This window comes from Hyperolius riggenbachi, chromosome 11, assembly GCF_040937935.1.
Source record: "Hyperolius riggenbachi isolate aHypRig1 chromosome 11, aHypRig1.pri, whole genome shotgun sequence".
NCBI lineage: Eukaryota > Metazoa > Chordata > Amphibia > Anura > Hyperoliidae > Hyperolius > Hyperolius riggenbachi.
In genome coordinates, this window is record NC_090656.1 from 154,919,194 (window position 1) to 154,941,996 (window position 22,803).

Genomic DNA, 22,803 nt, shown 5'->3' on the forward strand with positions numbered 1-22,803 from the left:
TGACAAATTGTTTTACACCCACCCTTCCATTGCTTTACATATGCAGACAACACTCTCTCATAGGCTCCTCTAAACAATATCCAATAGCTATTTACGTCATTTGCACATACACAACATTTTTTATAATTTCCTATGACTTCCACCTTATTTCTCCTACTCTGTTCAGCTAAAACATTACAATACACTTCTCAGCATCTACAGCTGATTCCCTGTCTGCTTCTATTTACACATGTGCATATTACTCTTCTTGGGCTTCTGCAAATTATGTCAGTTAGAAAAAAAAAAGGTTGGAAGAGGGAGGGTGTAACAACCTTCACTGTGGGCGTGTTTTCAACTGCTAGAGTGAAGAAAAAAAAACTTGCTAATCCTGCCAGGAGTAAACAGGGATCCTCCCACACAGTCTATGGCATTTTTACAGCACCTTGCTGTCAGGGTTTAGGAGATGTATTGGTCACTTCTTCCTATCTATACACCTTAATCACTGTCATATACTACTTTTTAGGAAATATTTTATTCTCCTTACAGTTCCTCTTTAAATTCACTGCTCATTACTGTATCACCGATTGTCCTGCATCTTCTAAACGAAATCATTGGTGGGTCTCGTACCTTATCTTTTAAGAAAGGATCATCCCTCAACATTGTCCAATTTCGACTAATAGTCTCTTTGATTTTTTCTGCCATGGGAGAAAAGTCAAACGTGAAAAATGATCTTTTAGAGGATCTAATTCCCCTTTCCCCTTGCTGGTTTCTCACCCTTTTCCAGTCCCTTGGTATGCACTCTTAATAGAGCATCGTCCACTACTCTTTCTGGGTATCCTCTTTGTAAGAAACGATTTTTAAGTTCATATGCTTGACTCAAAAAGTCTTCATCCGTCTTATTATTTCTTCGTAATCTCATAAACTGACTGAAGGGAATGGATTTCTTTGTATGATCTGGGTGATAACTACTGCCGGTGACTGCGTTAGATCATGGCCGCACTTTGTATCCAAGCCGCGCGTCTGACGTCACCGGCCGCTCCTCCCACCATACGTGACAGCTCTCCCTTCCTCCAATCGGGCGTTTTGTGTACACTGTGCATAGCGCCCGCTGCACCTATCCTAACGGGGGGCGGGACCTAAAGCCGCCCATCATACGCCGCATACATGGAGGATACTAGCGATGTAGCCTATCAGACATGTCCCAATTCACTCCACCCACAGGATAGCCATGGCAACAGCCTACGTAAACATCGCCCATAGGAGAGAGGGGGAGCGCTCTCCATCCTGGGCCTCCTCTGGGTTTTTTATCATCTGCTGCCAATAAATCTTGTATGGCAACACGAGCACTGGTGCCCACCTCCTCTATATATGTTGAATGCTGGAAGTTGTGCTTTGGCGCAGGCACAGTGTATGTGAGCCTTTGGAAATCATGATTATTTGCTCTGGTCATTCACAAGGCTGAAGTGCTAGTCATTTTTCTCTTTCTCTCTGTGACAATTTTTTACAAGTTTGCTGGCCATATTTGGTGGTCTCCTATAGATGATGCTGGGCTTTTTTGGAAGCTTAGAACCCAGAACTGGATCTTGCTTTAAGATTCCCCAGTTTTTATTCAAAATGTGTTTAACATGTTAGTGATTGTTTGAAAAGGTGGTAATAAAGGAATAATCATCCAGGAGGCTCCTTGAATTGCTAGTTTTCAATGGAGTCTTTTTAACTAATCTAACAGCTCGTCCTTCCTGTAGGACCTTTGTTCTATCCCTACGTATAATAGCAGTCCTCTATGGTCTGAGATTGTTCCCAATAATCAGACTCATAGGAACAATTCCTCATGATTCTACAAAATTGTCCCCTAGGGGCATTGTCAAGCCATGGGCGATAATGGCAACTATCATATTTGATATAGGAGTTGCGGTCCGTTCCCTTAAAGAAACACTTAGTTCTCCACACCCCATTGTCCAAAAACAAATTCAAATACAGGAAGTCAGCCGATGTCAAGCTACATGACACCTCAAATTGTAGGTTCCACTGATTGTCGTCTAAGTGGGTGATGAATGAGAGTAGTGACTCCTCATCCCCATCCCAGAAAAACAAACAGTCATCGATGAACCTTTTCCAAAATATCAAAGGTCCCCCTCTAAATGTCCCCAGATGTTGTTCCTCCCAGGCTGACATATATAGGTTAGCTACACTGGGAGCATGTTTAGCTCCCATAGCAACTCCCCGTTGCTGGCTATAGAACCGATGCTCAAACCAAAAATAATACTTAGTGAATAAAAAAATACAAAGCTGTTTTAAAAATTCAATCTGGGGCTCTAACAAGTCTCCCCTTCCTTCCAAATAGCCACCAATTACCTCCAATGACTTCTTTTGCGGTATACATGTATATAATGACTTCACATCAGCAGTGCAGATAAACACTGGATGGTCTAAATTCTGAATGAGCTGGTTGACCTCATTGATGTGGAGAATGACGTCTAGAGTGTAGTTTAGAAAGGCTGAAGTGGTCCTTACCACAGGCTGAAGAAATTTATCAAGGTATTCCCCCACCTGGTAGGTCACTGAATGTATACCAGACACAATAGGTCTACCGGGTGGGGACACCTGATCTTTGTGCAACTTGGGGAGTACATAAATCACAGGTCTTTTGGGATATTTTATATTCAAGTAGTCAAATTCTTTTTGGGATATTATACCTTGCATCAAGCCATCTCGTAATAAAACCTCCAATTCATCTCTATATTTCATAGTAGGGTCCCCCTTTACAGGTCAATATCATCCAATTGTTGTTGAATCTCCTGGGTATAGGACTCTTTTTCCCAAACAGCAATCCCACCCCCCTTATCTGCTGCTTTTACAACATAAGTCTCCTCTTTACTCATCTCTTGTAGCAACTCATGTTCATTTTTACTAAAATTGGGCCTCACATATCGATTGTGACTGATGTTGATGTCATCTAATTCCTGCAAAACCACCTTTTTAAATATATCCACATACTTGTTGTTAGCGAGGTTTGGATTAAATACTGAAGGCTTTTTTAAATTAGTATGCAAATATATCGGGGGTGATTGTTCCGTGCGTAATGGCGCAGTTTGTTGTAAAAAAACTTTTTTTGATGTTAATTTTCCTGATACATTTATTCACATCAATATAGGTCTCAAACTTGTTCAACTTTGTATCAGGAACAAACTTCAAACCTCTATCTAAGATTTTTTTCTTATCCTCAGTCATGTTAATATTTCCCACTTCAAAAATGCCCTCAAAAGTGGTTTTTATTTCCTTAATCTTTTCTGATCTGGAGTGTAATTTCCTCCCTCCCCTTCTTCCTCGTCGTCTCTGTACCTTTTTCTTTCCCATACTTCCTCGTGTAACCGATGATCGTATGGTGTTGGTTTTGGTCTTGGTCTTAGTGGTACTTGCTTGGGTCTTTGGGGTAATGGGGGGGTCTGAATCGTGGTGGGTAATAGGGGGTATGGCCCGCTGGTCTCCTCGGACGAGTTGGATGGACATGTGGTGTCCTGCGTGGGGGGAAAAATTGTTGGGGGATCTCCTGAAAAGGGGTTCTTGGTTCTAAAGGTGCATATTTGTTGTATGTGTTTACAGGGTGATCATAACCACGATCATTGGGTGGATAATAGGGTGGATGGGAAGGGTGTCGTGGATGTTGAGGAAATCGCCGTGGGGTTGGCTGAGATGGATAAACAGGTCGGGTTTTTTTTCCACCTTCCCGTGGGACCTCAATGGGTCTGGGAATGTAGGGTTTTTTTGGTCTCTGCCATTTGTACATGTTCTTTGATCTACAGTCTAACTTGTCTCATTTAAATCTCTTACATTTTCTTTCTCTAATCACCTTTTCACCTTTAACCATAGCATCCTGACATGCTTTAGAAAGTCTAGAATAATCATCCAGGGCCTTTAAGAGAACCATCTGGTCTTTCATGAGATCTATCCCATGATTAACTGATTTGAGTTTAATTGATTTCCTGGCTATTATAATCTCCATAGCTCTAATTGAACAACCTTACAGAAATTCTAACCATTCTGGGTCGTCACCCCGCCATTCTGATATCCTCACTGAGTTGGAGTTGCCACCTCAGACTCTGACACATACAAAGATAAATAAACACTCCTTTAAGCCTATGAGCATTTCAGTGCATGCTTTTCACCCTTCTCTTTTCATAACTAGGGTTATACAGGTGGCAGCCATTAGCAATTCCTCTATTGCCGGACACCACCTATTCCAACATTTTGCCGGATTCTGTCCTGGCAATATGAAAGGAAGGGAGGGGTTCCTCCAATAAATGTAAAATATTTTATATTTGTTAGCATGCAGCTGAAAAAAGGCTGCTATGTATTATTATAATTTAGAAAATAGATGTTATTCCTGAAATCTTGTGTTTTTAATTTGGGTCCACTTTAATTGCCAACACTCCAAAAATGTAACTTACAAACCTATCTAGCTTAAACTTTGTTATTGGTTTAGTCATAACATCAGCTATCATTTTGTCCGTAGAACAATACTCAAGATCTATCTTGCCCTCACTTAGAACAGATCTAAGGAAATGGAATTTAATGTCAATATGTTTGCATCTCTGATGGCAAACTGGGTTCTTTGCGAGAGCTATCACACTCTGATTGTCTTCAAAAATCTTTACTGGCTCATACTGACATTCACTGTCCATTTCTCTTAGCAATTGTGCAAGATATAGACTCTCCTGTGTGGTTGCGGCTAACACTATATATTCAGCTTCACAGGATTATAGTGCAATTGTTGGTTGTTTCTTTGATTTCCAAGAAATCAGGGGTCAATTTTCAGTCAGGCTGAAACAATATTCTGTTGTACTTTTCCTGTCAATCTGGTCTGAGGCCCAACTGGCATCACTATACGCCTCAAGTTTTAATTTCTCTTTGCATTTTCTGTAGCATAGTTCAAAATTGACACTTCCTTTCAAGTATCTCAGTATGTGTTTGGCAGTGATCATACAGGTCCTTCTCAAAAATTAGCATATTGTGATAAAGTTCATTATTTTCTGTAATGTACTGATAAACATTAGACTTTCATATATTTTAGATTCATTACACACAACTGAAGTAGTTCAAGCCTTTTATTGTTTTAATATTGATGATTTTGGCATACAGCTCATGAAAACCCAAAATTCCTATCTCAAAAAACTAGCATATCATGAAAAGGTTCTCTAAACGAGCTATTAACCTAATCATCTGAATCAACTAATTAACTCTAAACACCTGCAAAAGATTCCTGAGGCTTTTAAAAACTCCCAGCCTCGTTCATTACTCAAAACCGCAATCATGAGTAAGACTGCCGACCTGACTGCTGTCCAGAAGGCCATCACTGACACCCTCAAGCAAGAGGTTAAGACACAGAAAGAAATTTCTGAACAAATAGGCTGTTCCCAGAGTGCTGTATCAAGGCACCTCAGTGGGAAGTCTGTGGGAAGGAAAAAGTGTGGCAGAAAACGCTGCACAACGAGAAGAGGTGACCGGACCCTGAGGAAGATTGTGGAGAAGGACCGATTCCAGACCTTGGGGGACCTGCGGAAGCAGTGGACTGAATCTGGAGTAGAAACATCCAGAGCCACCGTGTACAGGCGTATGCAGGAAATGGGCTACAGGTGCCGCATTCCCCAGGTCAAGCCACTTTTGAACCAGAAACAGCGGCAGAAGCGCCTGACCTGGGCTACAGAAAAGCAGCACTGGAGTTTTGCATGTCATTCGGAAATCAAGGTGCCAGAGTCTGGAGGCAGACTGGGGAGAGGGAAATGCCAAAATGCCTGAAGTCCAGTGTACCCACAGTCAGTGATGGTCTGGGGTGCCATGTCAGCTGCTGGTGTTGGTCCACTGTGTTTTTTCAAGGGCAGGGTCAATGCAGCTAGCTATCAGGAGATTTTGGAGCACTTCATGCTTCCATCTGCTGAAAAGCTTTATGGAGATGAAGATTTCATTTTTCAGCACGAGCTGGCACCTGCTCACAGTGCCAAAACCACTGGTAAATGGTTTACTGACCAAGGTATTACTGTGCTCAATTGGCCTGCCAACTCTCCTGACCTGAACCCCATAGAGAATCTGTGGGATTTTGTGAAGAGAAAGTTGAGAGACGCAAGACCCAACACTCTGCATGAGCTTAAGGCCGCTATCGAAGCATCCTGGGCCTCCATAACAACTGAGCAGTGCCACAGGCTGATTGCCATGCCACGCTGCATTGAAGCAGTCATTTCTGCAAAAGGATTCCCGACCAAGTATTGAGTGCATAACTGAACATCATTATTTGAAGGCTGACTTTTTTCTTTTATTGGTCGGATGAAATATGCTAATTTTTTGAGATAGGAATTTTGGGTTTTCATGAGCTGTATGCCAAAATCATCAATATTAAAACAATAAAAGGCTTGAACTACTTCAGTTGTGTGTAATGAATCTAAAATATATGAAAGTCTAATGTTTATCAGTACATTACAGAAAATAATGAACTTTATCACAATATGCTAATTTTTTTAGAAGGACCTGTATGTTGTACACTTGGTTGTGAAAAGTGTTGTGACAGTTTGCTTATAGTCCAACTCAAATCTGGTCTTGTACATGTAGTCACATAAATCAAGCTGCCTACTATCTCCCGATAGCTTTTTACATCTGCTGGTTCACTTTTGTCATTAAAATCTAATTTTTGTTCACAAGGAGTAGATCTCGGTTGGCATACCAAATATCTCTAGCATTTTCAAAACGTATCTCTTCTGATTCATCTTCACTGTTTCACTAGTCTGTTCAAAATTGATACCCAGAAAATAATTCAGTTTTCCAAGGTCCTTCATTTTGAACTTTGTCGCAAGTTCTGACTTCACTTCATTGAGTAGTGTTTCATTGCTAGCAGCAATGATCAGATCAGCAGCCCATATTAATAATATTGCTTGCTCATTTCCATTCTGTTTGACATATACACAATGGTCCACAGAATTCTGTTCAAATGCATTTGAACATAGATAGTAATGTAGCATTTTGTTCCAGTTTCTTCCCGATTGCTTAAGACCATACAGTGACTTCTTAAGTTTAAGAACTAGCTTTTCATTTGTGTCATTTTTTTTATCTCAAAACCTTTTGGTTGGTCTATATAGATCTCACAGTCAATTGGGGCATGCAAGTAAGCTGTCTTCTCATCCATTTAATGCAGGATCAAATCATATTGTGCTTCCATTTGCATCAAAATGCGTAATGAAGTAAAATTTGCAGTTTCCATGTAGTCAGTTCCCTTTACTTGACTAAAACCTTTTGCTACAAACCTGGCTTTGTACGTTTCAGTTCCATTTGCGTTGCTTTTTATCACATATACCCATCTACCCCCCACTGAGTTTTTGCCTTCCGGTAGGGTGGTTAATGTGAAGGTATCATTCTCCTTTAGTGATTCCATCTCATCCTTCATCGCATTTAACCAAATTTGTGACTGGGGTGATTCCATGGCTTCTTTGAAGGTCTGAGGTACATCATGTGCCCTGTAGCAGTAGTCTATATTTATCAGTACCTGATCATCACGAACAGATTCTAGTACATAGTCATTCAAATACTGAGTTTTTCTATTTCTTGTAGGGTACCATGGTCATCATCTTTGTCCTCTGTAATCTCCGCTAAAGAAGCTGGGGTCTCTTTAGTCATTGGACTCGATATGGGAATTACATTCCTTTCTCCATAGACATCATCATCACTGTCCAACAGCTCAGTCTGAGTTTGTTTCTCAATTACATCCTTTTCAATGAATTTTACTAGTCTGTGCTTGAAGACTTTGCCAGTGTCTGGGTAAAACACCAGATAAGAGGGACTATTTTTGTCATATCCTACAAAAATTCCCCTTGTGCATTTTGGATACAGCTTTTCCCTATCACGTTTGTACGCAAAACATTCTGATCCAAAAATGTTCAATTTTGAAAAGTCTGGTTTCTTCCCTGTCAGTATGCTGTATGGCGTTTGTTTCAAACGACTGTTAAAACATCGGTTTCGAATCATTGCTGCTGTCTGTCATGATAACAGCTAGTTATGATGTTAAGGATAATACAGGAACATATTTTTTCATTTTTCTGTCTACTGTGTACTACCTCAGATATGTATGTCTGCTAAAAGCCAGTCTGGCTTTTGAAGGTATTGTCACTTGGCTCAAGGAAGCTGTTAAGGTGAATGTCCATATATCAATGAACCTACGTTTGCATTAAGTTCCTCTGGTAGCAGGGAACTGCTAATTAGCAGTCACTTGACGAAAAATAGGCTGGTCTGCATGGCTTTTGAACTCTGTGTACATGTAGACAGCCCATTGTCCCAATATACAAAGCAAAACTACCAGAGTCTGGGGACTTAATAGGCTATCAGGAATGTTTGAAGTTTACATATGACAGCCTACTGGAAGTGGGTGAAGTGTTTTGAAGTCCTTTTGATACAATTTTACCTGTGGTCTGAATATTGGTCTGGAGGCGTTTGAGTGTTTGAAATCTGCAAACTTCAAAAGCTAAAACAGGAACCCTTTTGAAGTTTGCATATCACAGAAGGGATATGACAAGCGTTCTGTGCAAGCAAATTGGAACTGAACCTTTGTCACAGGAGCCCTGGTGGTCAGACCGCAAATGGCCTTCCAAACGGTGCCAGCGCACGAATCGTGCGAACTATGGTCGCAGTCAATGCGCAGGAACCGTTGGGACAAACCGCAGACAAACCAGAAGGGAGCCTGTGAGATATGGGTAAGTACAACCTACACACGATTCCAGGGTATCTGCCACCACCACTGGTATGGGCCAGTGGACCCGATTTACTGACTGACTGGTCCTGCGAATAAAAACGGTTAAAACACGCTGTATTCTGTCTAGCCAACAACAAACAATAGTAACGTCTCTTCAGAGGTCTGGTTCAGTTGTGTGTGTGCTGAATAGTAGGGTAGCTAGAACAACAACTGACGATAGCGTCGGTTTATTGAAAGCAATATAAATAATTAATATATACAGAGAATTATTAAAATCAACAATTATTAAAACAGTAATAGCCAGTATGAAAAATAAAAGGGAGAAAATACTTAGGGTTTGTGGAAATATGTCCTTTTGTGGGAAAATCATCAAGTCCAAGCAAAACGGTTTCAAGTTTGCAAAGTTCTTTGTTCCAGAGATGAACTCAAAGTTCAGCAAGATTTAAAATCCACACAACATGGAGGATGTCCTTTGTTCCGTTCTGGCAAGATGGCCACCACTTGTTCCTCACGGTGGCCGGGTGTTCAGGAAGATGGGAAATGGAGGAATAATTTGCCTGGGCACCTCATTCACTTTTAATGGAGCTGAGTTCAGAGGCGGGTTTCCAGAGTCGGCCCCCAGGCCGGACTATGGTAATCACATCTGGGGCAGGGGCCTCCACAAGCCCTCATAACCCTGACACTTCTCTAGACAGACCTGCGCGGCCGGCACACAAATAATAATTGCATATTCTCGATCCCCAGAACCTACCGATTAATATGATATCAAACTTGGGTATGTTTGCATGCCCGGTTAACCCCCTTGCCGGTTATCCTGAGCTCAGCTCGGGGTAACCTGCGCAGAAGGATTTCTCAGGCCCCGCTGGGCCGATTTCTATAAAACAAAAAGCAGCACACGCAGCCGGCACTTTGCCAGCCGCGTGTGCTACCTGATCGCCGCCGCAGCGCGGCGATCCGCCGCGTGCAGCGGCGAAAGAGGGTCCCCCCAGCCGCCCGAGCCCAGCGCAGCCGGAACAAACAGTTCCAGCCAGCGCTAAGGGCTGGATCGGAGGCGGCAGACGTCAGGACATCGGCTGACGTCCATGACGTCACTCCGCTCGTCGCCATGGCGACGAGGAAAGCGAAACAAGGAAGGCCGCTCATTGCGGCCTTCCTTGTTACTTTTGATCGCCGGAGGCGATCGAAAGTGCGGATCCGGAGCGCCCTCTAGTGGGCTTTCATGCAGCCAACTTTTAGTTGGCTGCATGAAATAGTTTTTTTTTAATTAAAAAAAAACCCTCCCGCAGCCTCCCTGGCAATTTTAATAGAACGCCAGGGAGGTTAAAAAAACGGTGGAATTCCCAGAGTTCTGGTTATGCCAGTGGCCCAAATTTAATATCAAAATACTCACAAGATCCTGACCAGCAGAATGATATAACTTTCACATTTCTCACCTGAACGGTATTGCTTAAACATGCTCAAAATCCTAAACTCCATGCTTTCTTATTCTGCCTATATGGCTCCGGCCAGTCTAGAGCAAAGCAGGTTTTTGAATAGCCCCCTGCTGTGAGCTCATCCTGTCTTTTCCCAAAAGGCAGAGTGGGCTCTTTGCTGGCTAATTAACATCTAGGTGTCACCTGGTTCCCAGAACAGAAAGGGGAGTTAATGCCTCCAGGTTATTCTGCCTTCCACAGGGAATATGTCCAAGTTAATTAACACCTCCCCCCAGGCTTTCACTCAGCCAAGACAAATCCCCCAGCTGTTCCTAGGCAGAGGGATACTACACATCAAATCTTGGTTTAACGATCTGCGTCGCTAACCGACCGCAATCGCGTTTTGTCCGACTGGGCGTCGCCCGGCGTCACAACCTTAAATGCCCCAGGCCCCAAGTCTGGCTATAAAACATCAGCTAGGATAGTCACAACTCGTAGCTCTCTGGAGATAGCAAAAACGCTAGGGCTAACCTGGCTTCTGACCAGACCACGTGCTCCACGCAAACAACGCTCAGATCGATACACTGGTAACGTTTATTTCTCTTTTATTTTTGCAACGTGTCTTGTTGTGTACCTTTGTAACCTTTATTTTGTAATTTTCACTTTGTTTTCTGTAAATCTTTTGTATATATTATTTTCTGCATTGTTCCACTTTTTTCTGGAATATTAAATCATTATTTAAAAAGTTTGACTTCTGCTGTACTAAGCCAACGCTCATAGCCTAGAAGAGACTGCAGTGTAACTTGCGTTATGAAGTTCAGTGCCTGATTGTGTTTTGCTACTGTACGATTGTACTGTGTGTGTGTGTATGGCGTTCTCGTAATCGGCCTAAAGCGCAAAGCTGACCCGAATACGAAACGCGGATTGCGTGCAGATCATTCGACAGCAGAGTGGAAGTGTCTAGCGTCAGCTAGTGGCGGCAGTGAGAAGTGTTCTGAGGGGTGACAGCCTTGTTGTAGCTTGACTAAGGCTGCTCCCCGCTTGATCTGGTCAAACCCGCAGTCGGGAACCGTATCTGCAGGCTTGCCGTGGGGCCGGTTCCTGACACTGTCATCACTGCATGTCCATAACTCTTTTGATACTTTACTCTCTATCAGCATAAATCTTGCCATTTCTATCAGTGTTCTCCAGTTTCTTTCAGCAGTTCCATTTTGATGTGGTGAGTAAGGTGCTGAAGTCTCATGTCTTATGCTCCTCTTTCTGAGTAGTGACTGGAAGTCATTCGATGTAAATTCTGTACCATTGTCTGACCTTATTCTCTTGATGATCCCATAGGAGGCAGTATCAGCGATAAACTTCTCTGTGGCTAGAACTGTGTCACTCTTGTTTTTCAGAAAGTACACAAATACTGCACCAGAATAATCATCAGTGAATGCTATGATGTATCTAAATCCATCTTTTGCAACTGGCTCTATAGGACCTGCTAAATCTGTGTGTACTAGTTCAAGTGGGTATTTTGCATGGGTGTCAGACTCTCTGTTTCTACGCTGAACAAATTTCCCTTGGGTACAAATCTCACAATTCAGGTTGGACTTATAAACCTTACCTTTGATCTTCATTCCATCTACTAGATTCTGTAGTTTTAAGATATCATCGTAATTACAATGACCAAGGATTTCATGCCATATCTGAATATCATAACAACCGTACCAACTGTGGTCACATCCCTTGTAGGTGTTCAAGTAGTAAAGCCTGTTGTATTTCTTTATAATAAATTTTGTACCATTCTTATGAACCAAAACACTGTCATCTTGTCAGAATTCAACAGATGCTCCATTCCTTGTTGCTGCCTCAACAGATAAAATGTCCTGCGGATATGTGGCGATAAATAATGCATTCTGTAGCAATGTCCTCACTTGTTTTCCTTTACTGTCCATTTGGTACACGTCTGCGTTGCCCCTCTTGAGTGCTACACCAGAACTTCTTTTTCCATCTGCCAACTCCATGTAGTGTTTTTCTGGCTTAAAGGGACTCCGAGCAGTGCAGAAACTATGAAAAGATGCATATCATTTTAAAGCTCTCTTTCTCCTCTTTCCAATGATATATAAACCGCCTCCCTATGCCTTTTAGTTTTCGCTATTTTCGCGATTGAAATTGCCACGGCTGCGATTTCAATCGCGAAAATAGAGAAAACTAAAAGGCGTAGGGTGACGATTTAGGTGTCGCCAGAAAGAGGAGAAAGAGAGCTTTAAAATGATATCCATCTTTCCATAGTTACTTGTATTATACAGGGCGACTTTTTCATAAAGTCAGCAGCTCCATTCTGCTGAATGGAGCTGCTGACACTGGGGAAAGTGTCGTCCTGTGTAATACAAGTAACTATGGAAAGATGGATATCATTTTAAAGCTCTCTTTCTCCTCTTTCTGTCGACACCTAAATCGTCACCCTACGCCTTTTAGTTTTCTCTATTTTTCGCGAATGAAATCGAGGCCGCGGCAATTTCAATCGCGAAAATAGCGAAAACTAAAAGGCATAGGGCGGGGGTTTATATATCATTGGAAAGAGGAGAAAGAGAGCTTTAAAATGATATGCATCTTTCCATAGTTTCTGCACTGCTCGGAGTCCCTTTAAACGAGGTGTCAAATCTTTTAAATTTCTTAATGTCTGTGATAATATGTGATGTTGCTCCTGTATCTACAATTAGGCTTTTTGCTATGGAATTGCTCAACTGGTCTTTTATTACTTATTTTAAAGGCAAATGTTTGTTCTGTATCATCATCTACATGCTTTACATTGTTTTGTGCTTTCCGTCTGCACAATGTCTCTCTGTGAGTGGAGCTCTTGCAATGATTACACCACCGTGTCATCATTTTATTCACTCTGCTTGGACATGCATTAGCTTTGTGACCTTTCTGATTACAACTGTAGCAGATAAGGATGTCTTTCTCCCTTGCTGGTTTAACAGGGGTGCTGGTCTTCATAACATTATCAAATACTTGTGCTGCTACAATATTTTTCAGTGTCCTCAAAAATCCTTAGCTGGGTTTTAAAGTCAGTAAAAGTCATATCTTCTTTGCCTTGTGTTATATGAATTGCAAATGGTTTGAATGATTCGGGTAGGCCTTTAAGAATCATAGCAACTAGTACTCCATCACTGAGGGTCTCTCCTGCATTTCTAAGTGCTGTAATAGCTGTCTCTGTGCATATGATATAGTCTGTGACACTTTCACATTCAGATTTCTGAAGAGATGTCAGTTCTGTATATAAATTTGATACGTGGCTTACCTTTGCCAGCATAATGATCTCTCAGAAGTTTCAATGCTTTTCTTCCATTATCAGCTGCTTCTCTCATAAGAGACAGACTTTTGTTATCTAGGAATTAGATTCGCTCAGCATAAGCTTCTTCATTCTTACTCCTATCTTGAATAGGGTCTGTGTCAGCTGATGGTTCATGCAGGATGGTCTCTTGAAGATTCATTAAGCGCAGATGGCCTAGGAATTTTGTCTCCCACAGCTCATAATTCTTCTCATCTCCATCGAAAAGCAGCCTGTTCCATCGGCTTGTTCCCTCTCTCCTGGGCCCATAACCTGTTGCCATTTTGTTTTAAGAGCAGGGCTAACCGGTCTGATGTTATTTTCTAATCTTATTGTAACAATTGGGTGTGCAACTCAGACGTCTGATTATTGTGTGATCTGCAGAATCACAAATAATGCAGATTCTATACCTGATTATGTGGTGATCTGCAGTATCACCAATAATGCCAGTATAGATGAGAGGACACAGTAGTGTAGTGTTAGGTGCAACAGTAGTAAACCTTACCAGCATACCTCCCAACATTTTAAAATTAGAAATCGGGACACAGGCCACACCCCTAGCCACACCCTCAACACACCCCTAGCCACACCCTCTAAACACCCCCAAGTCACGCCTACCATAACGTTTTTTTGAAGATTTTTTTTTTTTAAATATTGATGCCCTTATATTTTTTAATAAATATATCCCTCATATACCCTGCCCATGGGTGGGGCTAACTGTAATGTAGTTATACCAGCTAATGTAGTTACATGAATAAAATATGAAGTAAATGCACATGACAGACAGCGTTTCCCCAGTAAATGCATGAAATGAGAGACAGCGTTTCCCCACTAAATGCACATAAGAGACAGCGTTTCACCAGTAAATGCACGTAATGAGAGACAGCGTTTCCCCAGTAAATGCACATAATAAGAGACCGCTTTTCACCAGTAAATGCACATAATAAGAGACCACTTTTCACCAGTGAATGCACATAATTAGAGACCGCTTTTTACCAGTAAATGCACATAATAAGAGACCGCTTTTCACCAGTAAATGCACATAAAAAGAGACAGATTTTCACCAGTAAATGCACATAAAAAGAGACAGCTTTTCACCAGTAAATGCACATAATGAGAGACAGCTTTTCACCAGTAATTGCACATAATAAGAGACAGCTTTTCACCAGTAAATGCACATAAGAGACAGATTTTCACTGGTAAATGCACAGAATAAGAGACAGCTTTTCACCAGTAAATGCACATAATGACAAACAGCCAGTTGTCCCCAGTATATGTAGCCAGGGTTATATGTGCCCAGTATATGTAGCCAGAGGTATACGTCCCCAGTATATGTAGGCAGGGGTATATGTGCCCAGTATATGTAACCAGAGGTATATGTGCCCATTATATGTAGGCAGGGGTATATGTGCCCAGTATATGTAGCCAGGGGTATATGTGCCCAGTATATGTAGCCAGGTGTATATGTGCCCCAGTATATTGTAGCCAGGTGTACATGTGCCCCAGTATATTGTAGCCGGGTGTATATGTGCCCCAGTATATTGTAGCCAGGTGTATATGTGCCCCAGTATAGCCAGCGGTATATGTGCCCAGAATAGGTAGCCAGGTGTTGTCCCGTCCCCCCCAGGAGGAGAGAGCGAGGGAAGGAGAGCGGTGGAGAAGGGGGGGGCATCTCCCCCCCTTCCCTCACCTTAGGGTGCTCTCGCTGTCCCCTCCGGAATGAAGTGTGGTGGCTGGCAGAGGCGCGGAACTTACCCTCCGTGTCCTCCGTCTGGTCTCGTCGCCGGCGGGGGATGATTTGCCACTACTCTGGTCTGATCCAGACCAGAGCAGCGGCTGCGGCACCAGAACTTCCGGCCGGCGCATGGAGCGACACGGAAGGTAAGTCCCGCCCGCTGCCAAACGCTGCCGCACACACAGATCGGAGGAGAGAGCGAGCGAGGGAGAGCACCCTAGGGTGAGAGAAGGGGCGGAGATGGCCCCCTTCTCCGCCGCTGCCCACCGCTTTCCCTCCACTGCGCTGCTCTCCTCCTGCTAAGGGCGGCTGTCAATACTGACAGCCGCCCAGGACTTGGGGGGCTCTTACTGGGATAGCGGGAGAGCCCCCCCAAATCGGGAGAATCCCGACGAAAACGGGATGGTTGGGGACTATGCTTACCAGGGGAGCTGGTAAGGCACTATCAGCACAAGCGACTGTATAGTTTAACTAGACCTTACCAGAGGAGCTGGTAAGGTACTAACAGTCACAGGAGCTGTATGACTAAAACTAAACCTCACCAGAGGAGCTGGCGGGCAATTTTATTAGACAAAAGAGCACCTCACCAGTGGCAAGGGCCCACTGGAGAGTGGAGGGGTCAGACAGGCAAGGTTCGGCAACTGGGAGGCGAATACAGTACAGAAACGTGAGGCAGAAGAATAGTGAGTTATCAGGCAGAGGTTCAGCAACTAAGTCAGATAGGCAGAAGTACAGAATCGATAAGCAATTGCAAGGTCAGAGTATAGCCAGAATCATACACAGGTCATCAGTAATACAATATAACAATAGTCCTAGTCTTGTGTGAAATCCCTGGTTTCCTCCCAGATCAAAGCACACCGGATACTAGTCTAAGGTCTGAGCGCTAACACGAGTGTATTCGCAACAGCAGACAAGTTGCGAATGACTAGTGCAGGCTTAAGAAGCCGAGGAGAGCTCACAGCCGCGCCCCCTAGCAATCAGCCAATCCGGGCGGCGTGAGTCACCTCTGACGCGCCTTCCTCCAGCATAAAGGTCCTGTCTCTGCGCGCGCCCGCGCGAGACAGCGGCCCTATGAGCAAGAGACAGTACCGTTCCAGGCGTGCTAGACGCCGGCGGAACGGATGAGGCCTGAGAACAGGGAACAAAAGAGGGTGCGGGTATACCCTGCGTGTCCGCAGCCGCCATATTTGCAGACGTTACACTTATCTTGTGAGTTACAGCAGATCTCTGATGGAGGATAAATTCACACAGGCACTAGAGATGGCCCGAATGGTTCGCCGGCGAACAGTTCCTGGCGAATTTCCAGTGGTTCGCGTTTGCTATGTAACGCAAACTTTTCCAGAAGTTCAGTTTGCCCCCATAGTGCGCCATTAGGGTCAACTTTGACCCTCTACATCACAGTCAGCAGGCACATTGTAGCCAATTAGGCTACACTCTCTCCTGGAGCCACTCCCCCCCTTATAAAAGGCAGGCAGCGCAGGCCATTACACTCACTTGTGTGCCTGCATTAATTAGTGAAGGGACAGCTGCTGGCAGACTCTCATAGGGAAAGATTAGTTAGGCTCTTGTAGGCTTGTTAGCTTGCTCCTGGCTGACTGTTATTGCTAAAATAGCACCCCTCAACAGCTCTTTTGAGAGCTAATGTTCTCCTGATGTGTTTTTTTTTGTGTTGCCCTCTGACACTGCATTATACAGCCCTATCTGTTGCAGCTGGACCTTGGTAATTGCTATTACTGTGCCAGCCAGGCCTCCCTAACTATCTATACTGGGACACCTACCTAACTACTGGAGCACCTACTTACCTGTACGGGGACACGTACCGATGCCTACCTACCTACCTATACTAGGGCACCTACCTATGCCTGCCTACCTACCTATACTGGGTCTCCTACCTATGTCTAGCTAACTACTGGGGCACCTACCTATGCCTATCTACCTATACTGGGACACCTACGTATGCCTACCTACCTATACTGGGACTCCTACCTATGCCTAGCTAACTACTGGGGCACTTACCTATGCCTACCTAGCTATACTGGGACTCCTACCTATGCCTATCTATCTATACTGGGACACCTACCTATGCCTATCGTCCTATACTGGGGCACCTACCTATGCCTACCTACCTATACTGGGACTCCTACCCATGCCTACCTACCTATACTGGGACTCCTACCTATGCCTAGCTAACTCCTGGGGCACCTACCTATGCCTATCTACCTATACTGGGTCACCTACCTATGCCTACCTACCTATACGGGGGCACCTACCTATGCCTACCTACATACAAGAAGCTAATAAGGTTGTTGCTTCATGGACAGATCAAATTTGATCAGCTGGACAGTCACTGTTGTCCTATCATTGAGCTACCAAGCCCGGCGACCATATGGGCTTGAAAACCGCCACAGCCTGCACTCTCGCCATGGTGCGCACCAGTCCAGCACAGCCGTCACTACGCAAACAGCTGTTTGCGGTGCGTTACACAGTGCGTTTGGTGTGTCAGTGTGAAGCAGTACTCTAATTACACTCCCTGATTGATGTATACACATGCAAGATGTTTTAAAGCACTTTAGGCCTGCAATTTAGCATTCAACGTGATTTCTGCCCTTAAAACGCTGCTTTGCGCCAAATCCAGATTTCCCCCCGGGACTTTTGGCGTGTATCCCACTCCGCCATGCCCCCCTCCAGGGGTTAGACCCCTTGAAACATCTTTTCCATCACTTTTGTGGCCAGCATAAGTGTTTCTATTTTTCAAAGTTCGTCTCCCCATTAAAGTCTATTGCGGTTTGTGAAAGTTCACGCGAACCGAACCTTTCGCGGAAGTTCGCGAGCCATCTCTAACAGGCACCATGCTTGGGTTTCTCAGGAACACACACATTGTGCCCTTCTCTTCCTCTTTTTTTTTTTTTTTTTTTTGTTCTCTGAGTAAAACTTTATTTTAACACTTCCTGGTTAACAAATATACAACATTGTCATATAACTCTAGATCAGTGAATAAGCTCTATAAGGGCATATAAAACATTACAACTCTTCACACCGACACAGTGTCGGACATACTGCTAGGAGGTTAATAAATACGTTGAAGAGTACTTGACCCAGTACTGACCTCTGTGAGACCTCACTGCTAACAGTCATCCATTTTGAATATGATCCATTGATCACAACTCTTTGCTTTCTGTCCATTAGCCAGTTCCCTATCCATGCACACAGACTCTTCCCTAGTCCTTGCATCCTCAACTTTTGCACCAGACTGTTGTGGGGAACAGTATCGAAGGCCTTTACAAAGTTCAATTATATCACAGCATTCCCAAGTTCCCAACATCCCCACTAGCGTTCACCACCTCATAAAAGCTGAAAATGCTAGTCAAACAGGACCTGTATTTAGAAAACCGATGCTGATGCTGAGAAATAAGAGTATTCTCTGCTACGAAGTCTTGTAAAGTATATCTTAGTAACCCCTCAAATAGTTTGCACGCAACTGGCATTAAGCTTACAGGTCTATAATTCGCCGGATCTGATTTTTTTGCCCTTCTTAAAGTGGACCCAAATTAAAAATACAAGATTTCAGAAATAAAATCTATTTTCTAAATTCTAATAATAAATAGCAGCCTTTTTTCAGCTGCATGATGACAAATATTAAATATTTTACATTTATTGGAGGAACCCCTCCCTTCCTTTCATATTGCCGGGACAAAATCCGGCAAACTGGTGAAGTAGGTGGTGTCCGGCAATGGAGGAATTGCTAATGGCTGCCCCCAGTATAACCCTAGTTATGAAAAGAGAATGGTAAAAAGCAAGCACTGAAATGCTCATAGGCTTGAAGGAGTGTTTATTTATCTTTGTATGTGTCAGAGTGCTGCAAGTAAATATATGAGCGGTCTGGACGAGCTCAGCTCGTCCAACACCGCCAGAGGCTGCCGCTCAGGCCCTGCTGGGCCGATTTTCACCAAATAAAAAGCAGCACACGCAGCCGGCACTTTGCCAGCCGCGTGTGCTGCCTGATCGCCGCTGCAGCGCGGCGATCCGCCGCGTGCAGCGGCGAAAGAGGGTCCCCCCAGCCGCCCGAGCCCAGCGTAGCCGGAACAAACAGTTCCGGCCAGCGCTAAGGGCTGGATCGGAGGCGGCTGACGTCAGGACGTCGGCTGACGTCCATGACGTCACTCCGCTCGTCGCCATGGCGATGAGGTAAGCGAAACACGGAAGGCCGCTTATTGCGGCCTTCCGTGTTACTTCTGGCCGCCGGAGGCGATCGGAAGAACGCCTCCGGAGCGCCCTCTAGTGGGCTTTCATGCAGCCAACTTTCTATTTTTTTTTTATTTAAAAAAAACCCTCCCGCAGCCACCCTGGCGATTTAATCAGAACGCCAGGGTGGTTAAAAAAAAATGTTTGGTTTGGGTCCGCTTTAAATAATAGTAAAACATGGGCTGTATGTCAATCTATTGGATCTCTGCCAGTTGAAAGCGAGTCTCAAAAGATAAGATAAAGCAGTTTATGAAGAAAGCGTACTTAATTCTTTTAGGACCCGAGGATGTATGCCATCTGGGCCAGGTGCCATATCCATTTTTATTATATTTATGGTGGCCATACACGGTACAATAAAAACATTCGATTTTCCCGTTTATTCGATCGAAATGATCGAATTGAATGAAAGTTGGAAATATTTTTTTTTTCGATCAAGAAATTCGAACGATTATCCCGTTTTTTCTGGAAAAATGATCGGACATGCTGGAAAAATCTTTATATTCGATCTAATGGGATAATCAAACTAAATTATCTAATTGAAAAATTGTACCATGTATGGCCACCTTTAGTCTTGCCTTCACTGCTTCCTGCATACAGTATTTAATATTAAAAGTGGAAAATTGGGACCCTTCCGCATCTGTAATTTGCAACAACAATGTTTCCCTTATGAAGGCAGAAGCAAAGCAAGCATTTAATTTAATAGTTCTGCCCTATTTTGATTGTCCACCATTCAGTTCCCTTCCTCATCCTCCAATACAGTCTACCTTTCTTATTTTAGAATTGACGTACTTGTAAAACTCCTTTGGGTTATATTTGATATCGCAAGCGAATTGATTTTCAGCTTTAATCTTTGGCAGTCTAATTTTTTTCTTACAACTTTTATTGCGCTTCTTCCTTATAATTGCTTAATGCGGCCTTTGCCCTCTCCTGTTTTAGGACCTTATAGGCATTCTTTTCCCACTTCATTTCATCTCTAACCTTTTTATTCATCCATAGAGGCCTTTTTTATTCCTAGACGTTTTGTTTGCATTAGGGATATATTTACTACAATATTTATTGAGAATAATTTTAAAAGTTTGCCATTTTCCTTCAGTGTCCTTCCCTTGTAGTATATTTTCCCAGTTTACCGAACTTAGTGCTTTTCCAAAATTCATAGTTTAGTTGTTATTAGCTAACATGGTGTGAGGTTTGCTATCCCATATATAATGGTGGTTTTTAAACCATCTAAGCATCTTCTCAACCTCAACTTCTTCTTGAGTACTAATGCTATCTAACATTCTTATAAATCCTGGTGGGATCCTACTTTCACATCTTCTCTACTATCTTAATGAGACTGGAAACTTTTGCATTCTGTTGGCACATGCATGTTTCAGGCAAAGCAGATAAGTGCCACCATAGACTGCAATATTAATTGCAACTATAACGGTGCCCAGCTTGTAACTTGGGTGCCGGCAACAGCCGAAGTTCAAATTAAATTAAGAAGGTGTAGGGTTTACAGTAGGGGCTAGATTATGAAGTAGCTAGGAGTAGAATTAATATAGGTGCAGGTAAAAAGCCTGAGTAAAATGTCAGCAGTACTGCCAATATTCTACTAGTGGCTTCAACTGGCGCTTCATAGAAAAAAGTTTATTAACTGTTTTCCAGTGTAATGGTTAAGGGCTCTGCCTCTGACACAGGAGACCTGGGTTCGAATCTCGGCTCTGCCTGTTAAGTAAGCCAGCACCTATTCAGTAGGAGACCTTGGGTAAGTCTCCCTAACACTGCTACTGCCTATAGAGCGTGTTCTAGTGGCTGCAGCTCTGGCGCTTTGAGTCCGCTAGGAAAAATGTTCTTTGTTTGTTGTTAGTATGTTTATGTTTTAAAATATTGTGCAAGGAACCCTTACTTACAAATCTTATATTACATTTACTACAACTGTTTGATGGTAAAGTCGATGGTAAAGTTGATATAAATTAATTGTCCTTAATGACCACTACTTATTCTGATTAATATATCTTATGTTTTGTTTCTATTTCTAATTGTCTCAGATTGAATGAAGCAAAAAAGAAAATTGACAGTGGTTTCCCAAAGCTAATTGCTGATTCGTGGAACGGTGTTCATGACAATTTAGATGCTGTGGCAGACATTCGTGGAAGTGGTAAGAATGTCTTTTTGTGACACACATAAATACCTAACAAATGCTATCTCAAGGGGCAAAGTTAAATAAAAGAAAATCACATGCTGCCACCTTTTGTGAACAGAATGGGTTAAATATTCCATGGAATACCTGGGCTGGGGTTGATTGGAAGATATATGCGAGCCTAGAAACCTAGCTAGCGTTTATTTAAATGTTTGTTCTATCAATCCTTAGCTGGGCCGGTTCTAAACTTTTAGCTGCCTAAGACAAACTTGAGAGGATGCCCCCCCTCCCCCCAATTTGGAATAATCGCACAGCACCCAACACAGCACAACAACAACCCAACATTATAGCTGAAGTGCGGCAAAAATAAAAACACCCTCCATATAGATAGTTAGGTGGTCAGGTATAGGTGCCCCCTGTATAAGAACTCATTTATAGGAGCCCTCAGTATAGGAAGCCAGGTATAAGTGCCCTTAGTATAGGTGTCCAGGGATAGGTGTCCCCAGTATGGGAAGCCTGATAGAGGTGCCCCAAGTATAGAAAGCCAGGCATAGATACCCCTAGTTTAACACTGCTACTCTCCTGCCTCCCCCTCCTCACTCACTGTCAGACCCTCACAAAGAACAACAAGCTGCTTTCACCAATGATGACCTCTTCACCTCGCTCACTCTCCTGTCTCCTCTCCTACTTTGACTTCATGCTGTAAGTGTAAACACACACTACAAACATGCCATCCCTGTAATCTGTGCACTGATGCAAGTGTTTCACCTTGCTTCATGAGAGAACCAGCTTTGATCCTTAGGCTGGTCTCACTGTAGTTTTTCTTGCTAGTCTCATCGTAGTGTTTCTTGCTGTCAACGTCATATCGGTCTTACATACTTCTGCAACTGCCATGTGTACCATAAGTAATTACGCGTATGTCACTTGACGTACATGGCATGGACGCAGCTACTGCACGCAAAGGAGGAATCCATGCCTTGTATAATTATGTTGGCTTGGAAAAAGTCAACATATTGTTCTTCGAGTTCAGCTGGTTCTAAACATTATGCTCAGGTTCGGCATTTAGCAGAACAAATTGACAGATTATGGGGGGGAGGGGGGGGGGGGAGGGGGATTGGGGAAGCCTCGGCTGTCATAGTACTCATTAGTACCAATGACAAAGACTTTGCAGTCGGCTACAGGTTCTGCATTAGGGTCCAGTACTCCCTTCCTAACTCTATGTATGCTACGCTGCACGGTTTCACTCCGGACCACCGGTGCTCCGATCCCATGCAG

General features: G+C 43.3%; 1 protein-coding gene across 2 annotated transcripts in view; it reads left to right on the plus strand.

Moving 5' to 3' along the window:
• MMP2 (matrix metallopeptidase 2) overlaps positions 1 to 22,803 on the plus strand; it is a 1,058,469-nt gene that overhangs the window by 933,213 nt on the left and 102,453 nt on the right. For both annotated transcript variants that reach the window (XM_068260421.1, XM_068260420.1), the window contains one exon: positions 21,437 to 21,546. In XM_068260421.1, coding sequence (XP_068116522.1) covers positions 21,437 to 21,546 — 110 coding nt within the window. The remainder of the gene's footprint in view (positions 1 to 21,436; positions 21,547 to 22,803) is intronic.